This window comes from Oncorhynchus nerka, linkage group LG27, assembly GCF_034236695.1.
Source record: "Oncorhynchus nerka isolate Pitt River linkage group LG27, Oner_Uvic_2.0, whole genome shotgun sequence".
NCBI classification, from domain to species: Eukaryota; Metazoa; Chordata; class Actinopteri; order Salmoniformes; family Salmonidae; genus Oncorhynchus; species Oncorhynchus nerka.
Genome location: NC_088422.1, coordinates 89084693 through 89097305, shown reverse-complemented (window position 1 = coordinate 89097305; position 12613 = coordinate 89084693). Strand labels below are relative to the sequence as shown.

The window sequence follows — 12613 nt, the reverse complement described above, 5'->3', positions numbered from 1 at the left end:
TCTCAGAAATTGCTTTTTCATTTCACTATCAGTGCCGCATATTAACTCGGCTGACGTTTAATTTCAAGGTTCAACAATGCTTGCTCTACTTTTTTGCATGTCTGCATGCATGGTCTTTCACTTTCACCGGCTCATCATCAGGGCATTCTCAGCTTGTGATCAGACTTGCACGTCAAATACTGGAAGGAAAAAAAGCTGAGACCACTGCGTAATCACACACCCCAGCCAGTCAGAGCGCTCCTACGGAGTATCCACTAGGTCAAATCACACAGTTAAGCCGCGTTGCTACTAAGCGTTTTCGACATTCTCACAATGGCGAGGTAGTGGAAAGAATGGGTTGGCTACGCGTCTCTGGGCGAAGAAGAAACCATACATTTTGTTGAAGGTCGCAGTTTTTTGTCATTTATTGATAGCGACGGAATGCTTGCTGATTAGTAGGACCACATGAAGAGAGGAGTGTACGTTCAGGTGGTGGGTTTATGGAGACTGCTACGTATGCAGCAGCCAGCTTACATCGGGACCAAAAGCGGGTTGGAGAAGAAAGAGGCTTTCCTACCATGAGAGCGAGTTAACCCCGTTTTTTTTATGAGGGAGAAACAATTGAACCAATATTGCTTTACAAAGACGCTGTGTTGGCAACAGCGAGAATAGGCTACGAGGCAAATCGGAGTTGGGTCAAGTTTTGGGGAATGGCAGGTCGAAGCCGAAGAGCATGGTTTAGTGTTCTGTTGGGGCTGGTTGTCGGGTTCACCCTGGCTTCCAGACTCATATTACCGAAGGCTACGGAGTTGAAGAAATCCGGTCAGAAACGCAAGGCGAACCCAGCCGGTTGCGGGTTGAACGGGGGTCTGAGGAGAGAATTCGGTGGGATATTATGGCCCCCGCAAGATAACGGATTTTCGGCGACGGAGAAGCCAGTTCTTAGGTCCAACAATTTCCTTTACGTCGGCGTCATGACTGCCCAGAAGTACCTGAATAACCGCGCCATCGCGGCACATAGGTAAGTGTGTAGAAATGGAAGGAATGTTGCTTTTTCTCTTTAACAAGATACCATTTTCAGCTATTAGTTTTCTCTCCCAGGGTTTCTGTACGCATCAGTTCTGCTCATTCCTCTCCTCGTTCTGAAATTGTCAGCCTACATTTGACATAGGCACTTAACTAGCAACAATATGTATCTTTTTCTGCCAAATAGGGATACCGAATTTCAACAATGTTGCCTACACTCTTAAGTCTTGTGCAAAATTGTTATTAATCTAATCGATACAAATGTTGCTAGTCGCCATTTAACAGTGTATCAATGCCATGTGTGGCTGTGGCCTGTATTATGATAGACCTTTTTCTAGTGAACTATTAAACACCTCAACGTTAGGCAGATCATGTCCTATAAGTTGGCAAGACAAAACCTTGTTGGATATACTATTCTAGATGATAAACAGTCACTATAACTTGTCCTAAGTGACATTTAGAAGTCTTTGTTACAGGGTCTATGTTATAACATGCTCTCAACATTCACATTCACACCCACATTTACCCTACAAACATCATACTTCAATAGGCAAACTCTTCTGTTCAGTTTTTCAGGCCTTTGCCAACTCTGAACACATTCGCTTCACAATTGAGCTGTATCATTCTGTGGTGATGGTTTTACCATCAGATGAGCTGCGTAGGCTCTTTGGTAGGCTAGTTTTTAATTAGATTGAGTAGGCAATGGCTCCATCCAAGATATCTCCAATTGTGAGGGGTTTCTGTAGGTGTTTCGTTGTAGACTAGCACTGATGCTATTAGTATAGCTCTAAATGTAGAGATGTCTGTTTGGAAAGAGTGAATGTTAATGTCATTAGCCTTGAAATGTCTTTCATCTCGGCCCGACTGAAATGCAGTGAATGTGAAGCTGAAGGTTTTATGAAATGATGGGTTGGACCGAGAAGACTGCAGACTCAACAGTGCTTTCTTTTCATGTGTCCAGTCATGTGGAAGATTCAATATAATTCAGGGGAAATGTGTTTGCACATCTGCAAAGACATACAAGTATATCTGTGTTCAATCAGATTAATTAGTAGAGTAGTTTATTTAGTCTCCCTCGAATGTCCTTTCAATGGACCGATCATGATGAACGTCTAGAGACCTGAGAAGGAGATATCTATCACAGTATTTTACATCCACTCCCATGTCTTTATTTTGGACCCAAAGTAAAGTCCCATTTAGTTTATTTTCAGTGCAGTGTCTCAGTTGTTAGTTAATTACTAGATTCCCCATTCAAATACAGTTCTTTATCCCAATGAAACATTACTGGTGCTCAGTTGGGTAGGGCTCAAATCAGTGGGCTCAGTGGGCTCAAGTCAGTGGACCTCTTGTAAATACAGGTTATAACACATGTTATGCTGTGTTATTACATGACGTTCCTCCATCTATTTGACATTTTAGTCATTTATTAGACTCTTACAGTAGTGAATATTAGAGGTCGACCGATTATGATTTTTCAACGCCGATACCGATTATTGGAGGACCACAGAGCAAGGGAAACAACCACCCCAAGGCTCAGAGCGAGTGAAGTTTGAAGTCATAAACAGCGCAATGCTTGACGCACAACGAAGAGCTGCTGGCAAAACGCACGAAAGTGCTGTTTGAATGAAAGTTTACGCGCCTGCTTCTGCCTACCACCGCTCAGATACTTAGATACTTGTATGCTCAGTCAGATTATATGCAACACAGGACACGCTAGATAATAATAATCTAGTAATATCATCAACCATGTGTAGTTAACTAGTGATTATGATTGATTGTTTTTTATAAGATAAGTTTAATGCTAGCTAGCAACTTACCTTGGCTTACTGCATTTGTGTAACAGGCAGTCTCCTTGTGGAGTGCAACGAGAGAGAGGCAGGTCGTTATTGCGTTGGACAAGTTAACTGTAAGGTTGCAAGATTGGATCCCCCGAGCGGACAAGACAAAATCTGTCTTTCTGCCCCTGAACAAGGCATTTAACCCACCGTTCCAAAAATCGGCAAATCGGCGCCCAAAAATACCGATTTCCGATTGTTATGAAAACTTGAAATCGGCCCTAATTAATCGGTCGACCTCTAGTGAATATATATATTTATATATACGTTTTCCCTGGTGGGAATTGAACCCACAACCCTGGCGTTGCAAGCATCATGCTCTACCAACTGAACCACATGGGACCATCTATCTATGTCCTTCGTGGGCCCAGACTTGTGTGTGTTAGTACTCTTACCCACTCTCCATCCTATAGAGTACCTGACCTGCCTGTGTCTCTCTCTGTAGAACGTGGGCTCAGACCATCCCGGGCCATGTGGAGTTCTTCTCCAGTGAGGGTTCGGACACCACCATCCCCATCCCCATCGTGGCGCTGCACAACGTGGACGACTCCTACCCACCGCAGAAGAAGTCCTTCATGATGCTCAAGTACATGCACGATCACTACCTGGACCAATATGAGTGGTTCATGCGGGCCGACGATGATGTGTACATCAAGAGCGAGCGCCTGGAGGGCTTCCTGCGCTCGCTCAACAGCAGCGAGGCCCTCTTCCTGGGCCAGACGGGCATGGGCGCCCGCGACGAGCTGGGCAAGCTGGCGCTGGAGCCCGGTGAGAACTTCTGCATGGGTGGCCCCGGCGTGATCATGAGCCGCGAGGTGCTGCGCCGGATGGTTCCCCACATCGGCCAGTGCCTGCAGGAGATGTACACCACGCATGAAGACGTTGAGGTGGGCCGCTGCGTGCGGAGGTTTGCCGGCGTGCAGTGTGTCTGGTCCTACGAGGTAAGAGCAAAGATGGCGGCTGGTCGTATTGTATACTGCAGTTAGTCCATCTATCACTGCTTTTGAAGGTTTATTTTTAATTGGTGTTATACAAGAGAAGGCTGGGTAGAAAACCATCTGAGAATGAGGATGTAGTCGGTAGAAATGTCCTTCAATGTAGTCCGTCTGAAGTGTACTAAAATGTGAGGGGAATCGCCAACAAGACGCCTATCTTGGTTTGAAGTACTCTGTGAAGTGAAAGACATCATGCAGTGGATTTCCCACACACCACAGTAGAGTGTCAAGGGCATAAGTTGATAGTAGATCTGGCACCTTCAGTAGGCAGTCCTTAGACTATCTCCTGGCAGATTTACTATTCACAATATATTTATGTGACCATATGATTTCTTGACAGATCAAAGAAAGGGACAATTCCAGTAAATTATGCTGAGCACCAGTGCGTCTTGGAGAAAAATGAGTCCGATATTAATTGCTGTAATGATTAGGGTTTGCTGCACCGTCGTTCCCCAGTGACCTACTGTAGAGTAAAATCCAAGCACATATTCATTACTGTCATGGCTGCACCTTTACAACAGAGAAGATGGACTGTTTCAAACACAAACAGGTCAAACGATGTGACCCATACTACTGGCGCAATATTTGTTTCTTCCTGTGGTGGGATTGGTGGGCTGCATTTTGCATTCGTAAACCATGAATGTTTACACCTGGTTCCGTCATGTTACCTCATTATCTAGCGAGCTGACAGCCTGGTTACTTCACCATTCTATCCACTACACATTAGAGGCACAGAAAGAAAGGAAAGGGGTGGCTTCTTCAGCAGGGGAAGGATCACACCAATGAGTGAATGACTGATCTCTTGCATGTCGTCACCCACAAACGCAACGTTCTTAAAGAGACCCTGTACAATTCTAATGGTTTGCATCTCAATAGGTACACAATGTAGAACCCTAATTTTTCAATGGCGGGTTTTTGTTTCAACATTTTAGCTTTTTATAATAAACAAATGTCTTTACACTGTTAAATATTCATTTACATAGCACAACGTGTGCTTCATATATACTGTATCTCAATCAATTTAAACTTTATTTTCTGGACAAACAATTTTTTTCCCCCGCTTATACTGCAATCAAACTTCCTTGTTTCAGACTTTTGCTTTCTAACGTGCGTTGTTCTAAAATCAACCCCATTTAAGGTTCTGCAAGCATAATTTAACAGGGTTCTGCAGGTGTAATTTAACAGGGTTCTGCAGGCGTAATTTAACAAGGTTCTGCAGGTGTAATTTAACAAGGTTCTGCAGGCGTAATTTAACAGGGTTCTGCAGGCGTAATTTAACAGGGTTCTGCAGGCGTAATTTAACAGGGTTCTGCAGGCGTAATTTAACAGGGTTCTGCAGGCGTAATTTAACAGGGTTCTGCAGGCGTAATTTAACAGGGTTCTGCAGGCGTAATTTAACAAGGTTCTGCAGGCGTAATTTAACAAGGTTCTGCAGGCGTAATTTAACAAGGTTCTGCAGGCGTAATTTAACAGGGTTCTGCAGGCGTAATTTAACAAGGTTCTGCAGGCGTAATTTAACAAGGTTCTGCAGGCGTAATTTAACAGGGTTCTGCAGGCGTAATTTCGGCTATCAGAGATTATGGGTTGCAGCTTGGTAAAAGGTGTCCGTTTTCTGACTGACAGCCTTTGTTAGTGTGTTCATCTCACAGTAACTGTGGAGCTTTCATGCTGCTGTCCTCCTCACAAGCATTAGACAGAGACTAGAGAGGGAACTGTCAGACTCTTAATTCAACTGTCGATCAATTCATGTCTTTATTCATTAGGCCCACTTGATCTGACGTGTGTGTTCGCTTACGCCCCGGCGCCCCGCTGGTCCTTTAATATCAAGGTTATTATGACCCAGAGTCACTTCTGTGTGTGTGTGTGTGTTCGCTTACGCCCCGCGCCCCGCTGGTCCTTTAATATCAAGGTTATTATGACCCAGAGTCACTTCTGTGTGTGTGTGTGTGTGTTTATTGACCAGTTTGTAAACCATAACAAGACATGTTCTGTTTGCAGTTGTCCACTGGGTTCCTTTGCAAACTACCAGAAACAGTATGTTGTGTATTTTGGCAGCAGACACAAGGCCCGGCACCCACCCACCATACGGTTAACTTGTCATTCTTCACTTCAGTTAGTCATTTAGCCATAAATCAAGTCACTGTTGAGACATGCAGCTAAATGCACATTTCCCCCATCCAAATAAATCTGCATATAATATCAGGCCTGTGAACAAATTGGTAAAACACAGCATCTGTTCAGTTTTTAAAGCTGCTAATGAATATGGTTTGGCAGGTGGAATGAGACAAGACATGTGTGCTGTCTCATATACAGAGTTCAGTCCCAGCCACCTTTACGACTGGCCTGGGGCCACTTTTAAACAGCCATTTGATGTGAGTTTTAATTACAGCTTATTGTTTATCTAGTTACAGAGAGCGGAGCCAAGCAACTGCATCATTAATATCAGTGAGAGTGTGTGTGTGTGTCTCCGTCTCTCTGTCCTCTTCCTCCTAAGTGTGTGTGTGTGTGTGTCTGTGTCTGGCTGTCAGTCCGTCCGTCCATCTCTTCCTCTCTCCTTATCACATCTCCATGGTGAATCTAAATGACTGTTTAACATTACATTGTCTGAAATCTCAGACAATTTCCACATTTTGATGATTCAGTACGTTGGTAGGAAAACTTGCTGACATCACAGTGGAGGACTTTACTACTAAAATACAAATGAAAAGTCTCTTCTGAAGATGTATTCCTTCAATAAGAGGCAGTTGTTTGGTCAGCCAAGCCATCGACAGTGTGTTATGTGGGAGCGTTTGAATGAATGTCTGTTCATTAGTCTATTTAATGTGGTGAAGGAAGAGAAAGAGGTGTGACCCAAACCAAGGCTTATTATTCATCTAGGAGTCCAGTCTTAGATGTGAGACACAAAGCCTCTCTTTGTGGTACTGCTAATAAAACACATCCCACTGACTAGTGGAGGGGTGGGATGGAGGGGTGGATGGATGGGATGGAGGGGATGGATGGAGGGGTGGATGGATGGGATGGAGTGGATGGATGGAGGGGTGGATGGAGGGGTGGATGGATGGAGGGGATGGATGGATGGAGGGGATGGATGGAGGGGTGGATGGATGGAGGGGGTGGGATGGAGGGGTGGATGGATGGATGGATGGAGGGTGGATGGATGGAGGGGTGGGATGGAGGGGTGGGATGGATGGATGGATGGAGGGGTGGGATGGAGGGGATGGATGGATGCAAATAATCACATGGGCTCACAGTGAAATATGGTCCTGAGTCACGTGATTGTGTCTGTAAAGGCCCAGGTCTCACTCCCTGACCAAAGGACCATATCTGGTTTCCTCAGTAATGCCTGCCTGTGGAGTTAGTTGCTATGGTAGCTGTGCATCCATGTCTCCCTTCACTACGAGTGAGTCAGTGTTGAGAGTCATTATCCAAATGGTGTTTTAGAAGAGCCCTCCAGTGACTCAGAAAGAGCAGCAGAACAGCCGTCACTGGGCTTTGAGTCTATTGATCCTCTATCACAGCCACAGAACCCAGGGGTTTCTGTCAGACTAGCTGTTATCATACACTACAAGTATGTGGACGCCTGCTCCTCGAACATCTCATTCCAGAATCATGGGCATTAATATGGAGTTGGTCCCCCCTTTGCTGCTATAACAGCCTCCACTCTTCTGGGAAGGATTTCCACTAGATGTTGGAACATTGCTGTGGGGATTTGCTTCCAGTCAGCCACAAGCATTAGTGAGGTCAGGCACTGATGTTGGGCGATTAGGCCTGGCTCGCAGTCAGAATTTCAATTAATCCCAAAGGTGTTTGATGGGGTTGAGGTCAGGGCTCTGTGCAGGCCAGTCAAGTTCCTCCACACCGATCTCGAGAAACCATTTCTGTATGAACCTTGCTTTGTGCACAGGGGCATTGTCATGTTTAAACGGGAAAGGGCCTTCCCCAAACAGTTGCCACAAAGTTGGAAGAACAGAACTATCTAGAATGTCATTGCTGTAGAATTAAGAGTTCCCTTCACTGGAACTAAGGAGCGTAGGGTTGTTGGTGACCATATTACTGCCACAACCTGGGGTCACCAATCATGAAGGCAGTCAAATTCCACGTGACCATTTAGTCACAGTAGTTAGGCTTCTCCAAGCGCAGATGCTGCTGCTGGTCATTAGTAACCTACCAAACTTACTAACTGCCTGGTTCTCAGCACTCTATTGTCCCTCTAATCACTCAGACATCAATATAATATATGTAATGGAAGATCTAATGATACTCTTCATTAGAGCTCATGTTCACAACATTTCTATAGGCTATGCAACTGTGTGAGAACATTAAACATCGGAGGATCCCATCAGCTTTCTAAAGGCCAGGCCTACTATATTCTCAACGTTCCTGATATGCTTCTCTTTACAACAGGAGTACAGCCTACCTGGCTGGCATGAAAAACAAAGCAGAGCTCATGACTTTTTTCAAATCATCATTAGAGTTGCTTCATGCAGCCTTACAATGTATTAAAAATCTAAACATATAGCCCAACGTTTGTAGAACAACTAAAGTTACATGAATAACTCTAAATTACGCATATAGATACCTATTTCTTTGTTAACTGCTCAACACAGAATAGCTGCATGTGGCCACTCACTGAATCGTTTGGAGAAAATATTATATTTTATTCAGCTTTGTTCAATTGTATTCTTCATACTAGAAAATAGTGCCATGGAATTCTAAGCAAACCTTGTCTGCTAAATGAACTAGTGTAGCCCACAGCCATTTGGGATGGCCAGATCAGGGCCTAACATAAGCACAACTCTTGTCTGCTAAATGAACTAGTGTAGCCCACAGCCATTTGGGATGGCCAGATCAGGGCCTAACATAAGCACAACTCTTGTCTGCTAAATGAACTAGTGTAGCCCACAGCCATTTGGGATGGCCAGATCAGGGCCTAACATAAGCACAACTCTTGTCTGCTAAATGAACTAGTGTAGGTCACAGCCATTTGGGATGGCCAGATCAGGGCCTAACATAAGCACAACTCTTGTCTGCTAAATGAACTAGTGTAGCCCACAGCCATTTGGGATGGCCAGATCAGGGCCTAACATAAGCACAACTCAGAGTATGGGGATTGCTGTTCTTATAAAATAGACTCCACTCCAGCTGACGCTTGGCATTACACATGGTGATCTTAGGCTTGTGTGGGGCTGCTCAGCCTTGGAAACCCATTTCATGTATCTCCTGTTGCAACTCGGCAGTCCCGTTTTGTGAGCTTGTGTGGCCTACCACTTTGGTTGAGCCGTTGTTGCTAATAAATGTTTCCACTTCACAATAGCAAAAAAAAAGACTTGTTGGAAAGGTGCCATCCGATGACAGTGACACGTTGAAAGCTCTTCAGTTCGGGCTATTCTACTGCCAATGTTTGTCTATGGAGATTGCATGGCGGTGTGCTCGATTTTTATACACCTGGTTGCCGCAAGTGGATCTTCCATTGAGACAATAACCTCAAGCACACATCAAAATCCCCAAAGAAATGGTTAATTGGCCACAAAATCTAAATTTTGCAATGCCCATCTCAGTCTCCGGACTTGAACCCATTTAAAAACCAGTGGTTTAAATTGAAGAGGACCGTCCATAAGTACAGATGAAGGATATCCAGGATCTGGAAGGATTCTGTATGGTGTTCTCCAACTCAAACATTTTAGAAATAGACTCCGTGCCGTAGTACTTGCAAGGTGAGGTATTGAAAACTCAGGTGTAAATAATTGACCCCTGCCTTTTTTTAGTTTAAAAAAAATTACTTGTTAAAGAATTGTATTAGTATTACATGTCATTTCCTGCCAAAATTTCTGCATACAGTCATTTTTGCACATCTTATAATAATCATTTTGGACCACACTATTTGGTTTGTGGCACATGCAAGGAGTTAACCCTGGTGTTACAAGCGTTATGCTCCAATCAAATGCACCATTGAAATGATGTTAGGAAGGTCAAAGGGTGTCCTGCCAAGGGGAAAGAGAGGGAGGTTCTAACTTGAAGATCCACACCTTCCAAGTCTTCCATTGATGATACGACTGCATGATTTACACAATCTCACGTTAGGGTTCATCCCAGAGAGGCAGCAAGTGGGAGGGAAGGGAGGCTCTTGGATTTCACAACATGTTTGTTGGTTCTTTAGTCTGTTTTTCTTTCGGAGGAGAACCAGTATTTCAGAGTATTTCAAGATAAGGCAGGACTTCTCCTCCTGCCAGATGAATCCACAGGAAGTCAAACGCCCACATCTGTACTTTACTGTACAATGCCTCGACATGCTCTCTCTCATACTGTCCCATGCTCTCTCTCATACTGTCCCATGCTCTCTCTCATACTGTCCCATGCGCTCTCTCTCTCATACTGTCCCATGCTCTCTCTCATACTGTCTCATGCTCTCTCTCATACTGTCCCATGCTCTCTCTCATACTGTCCCTGTCTCATGCTCTCTCTCATACTGTCCCATGCTCTCTCTCATACTGTCCCATGCTCTCTCTCTCTCATACTGTCCCATGCTCTCTCTCTCTCATACTGTCCCATGCTCTCTCTCTCTCATACTGTCCCATGCTCTCTCTCTACTGTCTCATACTCTCTCTCATATGTCCCATCTCTCTCTCATACTGTCCCATGCTCTCTCTCTCTCATACTGTCCCATGCTCTCTCTCATACTGTCTCATGCTCTCTCTCATACTGTCCCATGCTCTCTCTCTCTCATACTGTCTCATGCTCTCTCTCTCTCATACTGTCTCATGCTCTCTCTCATACTGTCCCATGCTCTCTCTCTCTCATACTGTCCCATGCTCTCTCTCTCTCATACTGTCTCATGCTCTCTCTCATACTGTCCCATGCTCTCTCTCTCTCATACTGTCCCATGCTCTCTCTCTCTCATACTGTCCCATGCTCTCTCTCTCTCATACTGTCCCATGCTCTCTCTCTCTCTCATACTGTCCCATGCTCTCTCTCTCTCATACTGTCCCATGCTCTCTCTCTCTCATACTGTCCCATGCTCTCTCTCTCTCTCTCTCTCTCTCTCTCTCTCTCTCTCTCTCTCTCTCTCATACTGTCCCATGCTCACTCTGTATCAGATAGTACCAACTGAAATACCCAGCAAGTCCCTGCCTCTTCCTAACTCCATCTTTCTCAATTCAATTTCAATTTAAGGGCTTTATTGGCATGGGAAACATGTTAACATTCCCAAATCAAGTGAAGTAGATAATAAACTATGAAAATTAACAGTAAACATTACACTCACGAAAGTTCCAAAAGAATAAAGACATTTCAGATGTGTTGTGACGATGTGCATATAGTAAGTACAAAAGGGGAAAATAAATAAACACATGGTTTGTATTTATAGTGGTATCTTTTCTTATGTCAACAGATCTGTGATATCTCTCTCTCTCTCGCTGGTCTTTGAGACCTAGTCTATAGCATCTATATTTAGTTGTCTTCACAGGCTCAAGTTATTACAAGGGGTTTTTCACACAGAAAATGACTGCTGTGAACAGCCTGACTAAAGTGTAATCATATCACTGCTAGAAGAGGAATGGTAGTTCCAGCTGTAACCAACATGATCTTCCATCCTATCACTTCATCACCTTCTGGTGTGTCATGAGTTCAGAAGGTCGACCGGGCCAAATGCCATAAGACAATGCCACACCCAGTGAGCAGAGTCAGTCACCTGTTGTACGTCTGATTTAGGTTGATTTGGCCACGTTAGCCAGTTATCCTACGGTAAGGTCTCTATTCATGTCTTCAGTGGCATGCCCTCTATCAGACAGAGCGTTATTGGGGTTTCTAGTCTAGTGGATATCTGTAGGTAGGGCCTTCACAGCTTGGCACAATCTAAAGAGCTCCTGGTAGGATGTATCACTGCTAACCTCTTGGGCCATGTTCAGTTGGGCAAACTGTAGCAAAAATGAAACTATTTTTTATTTGAGAAGCCATTCCACTTCAAACCGTTTTCTCCCTAGTGAACATAACACTTCTCTGGATTTCTCTAGAAGCACGTGTGAGCTGTGGAGTGGATTAAGCGTCCTAGTATGGTAAGAGTCCTCTCAGACAGAGGGTTTCATCGTACTGTGTAGGAGGCTTAGCCTGGTGTCCCAGATCAGTTCCTGTTGTATAGGCTAGCCAACTCCTTGTCAGTGACAGTTGTAAAGCCTCTCTCTCCTCCTCTATCTCCGTCTCTCTATCCCTCTGGGGTTTTTCTCTCTCTCAGATGGCAGGGAATGTGGCGAACCTTGTGTATTTCTAGACATCCTGTGGCTGCTGGTGTATGTGTGTTCTCTCTTTTCAGCGTTGCCTCACACCACGCTAAACTTAGACCCCAAACAAGCAAATAAATGTTTACAGAAATAATCACAAACCGTGGCCAAAAGAGATGGATTTTGCATGAATTACAGTGGGTTTTCTCAACATAAAATGCACCCTCTGTCTAGCTTCAGGAGATGCTAATGATAAGCATGGCAGTGACATGACTACTTTTGGGAGAAAATTACTTAGAATTAGATTTTATCTGCTTTAGTGAATCAAGTCTCTGTCTGTCTGAGGGTCTGTCTCTGTCTGAGGGCTGTTGGTCTGGCTGTCTGTCTGAGGGCTGTTGGTCTGTCTGTCTGTCTGAGGGCTGTTGGTCTGTCTCTGTCTGTCTGAGGGCTGTTGGTCTGTCTCTGTCTGTCTGAGGGCTGTTGGTCTGTCTCTGTCTGTCTGAGGGCTGTTGGTCTGGCTGTCTGTCTGAGGGCTGTTGGTCTGTCTCTGTCTGAGGGCTGTTGG

The 12613-nt window shown here is 44.6% G+C and overlaps 1 protein-coding gene across 1 annotated transcript in view; it reads left to right on the top strand.

The window, feature by feature from the left end:
• Window positions 1-283: 283 nt before the first annotated feature.
• chsy1 (chondroitin sulfate synthase 1) overlaps window positions 284-12613 on the top strand; it is a 93257-nt gene continuing 80927 nt past the window's right edge. The window contains exons 1-2 of the mRNA XM_065012256.1: window positions 284-1000; window positions 3286-3781. Of these exons, the coding sequence (XP_064868328.1) occupies window positions 690-1000; window positions 3286-3781 (807 nt within the window). The 5' untranslated portion in view covers window positions 284-689. The remainder of the gene's footprint in view (window positions 1001-3285; window positions 3782-12613) is intronic.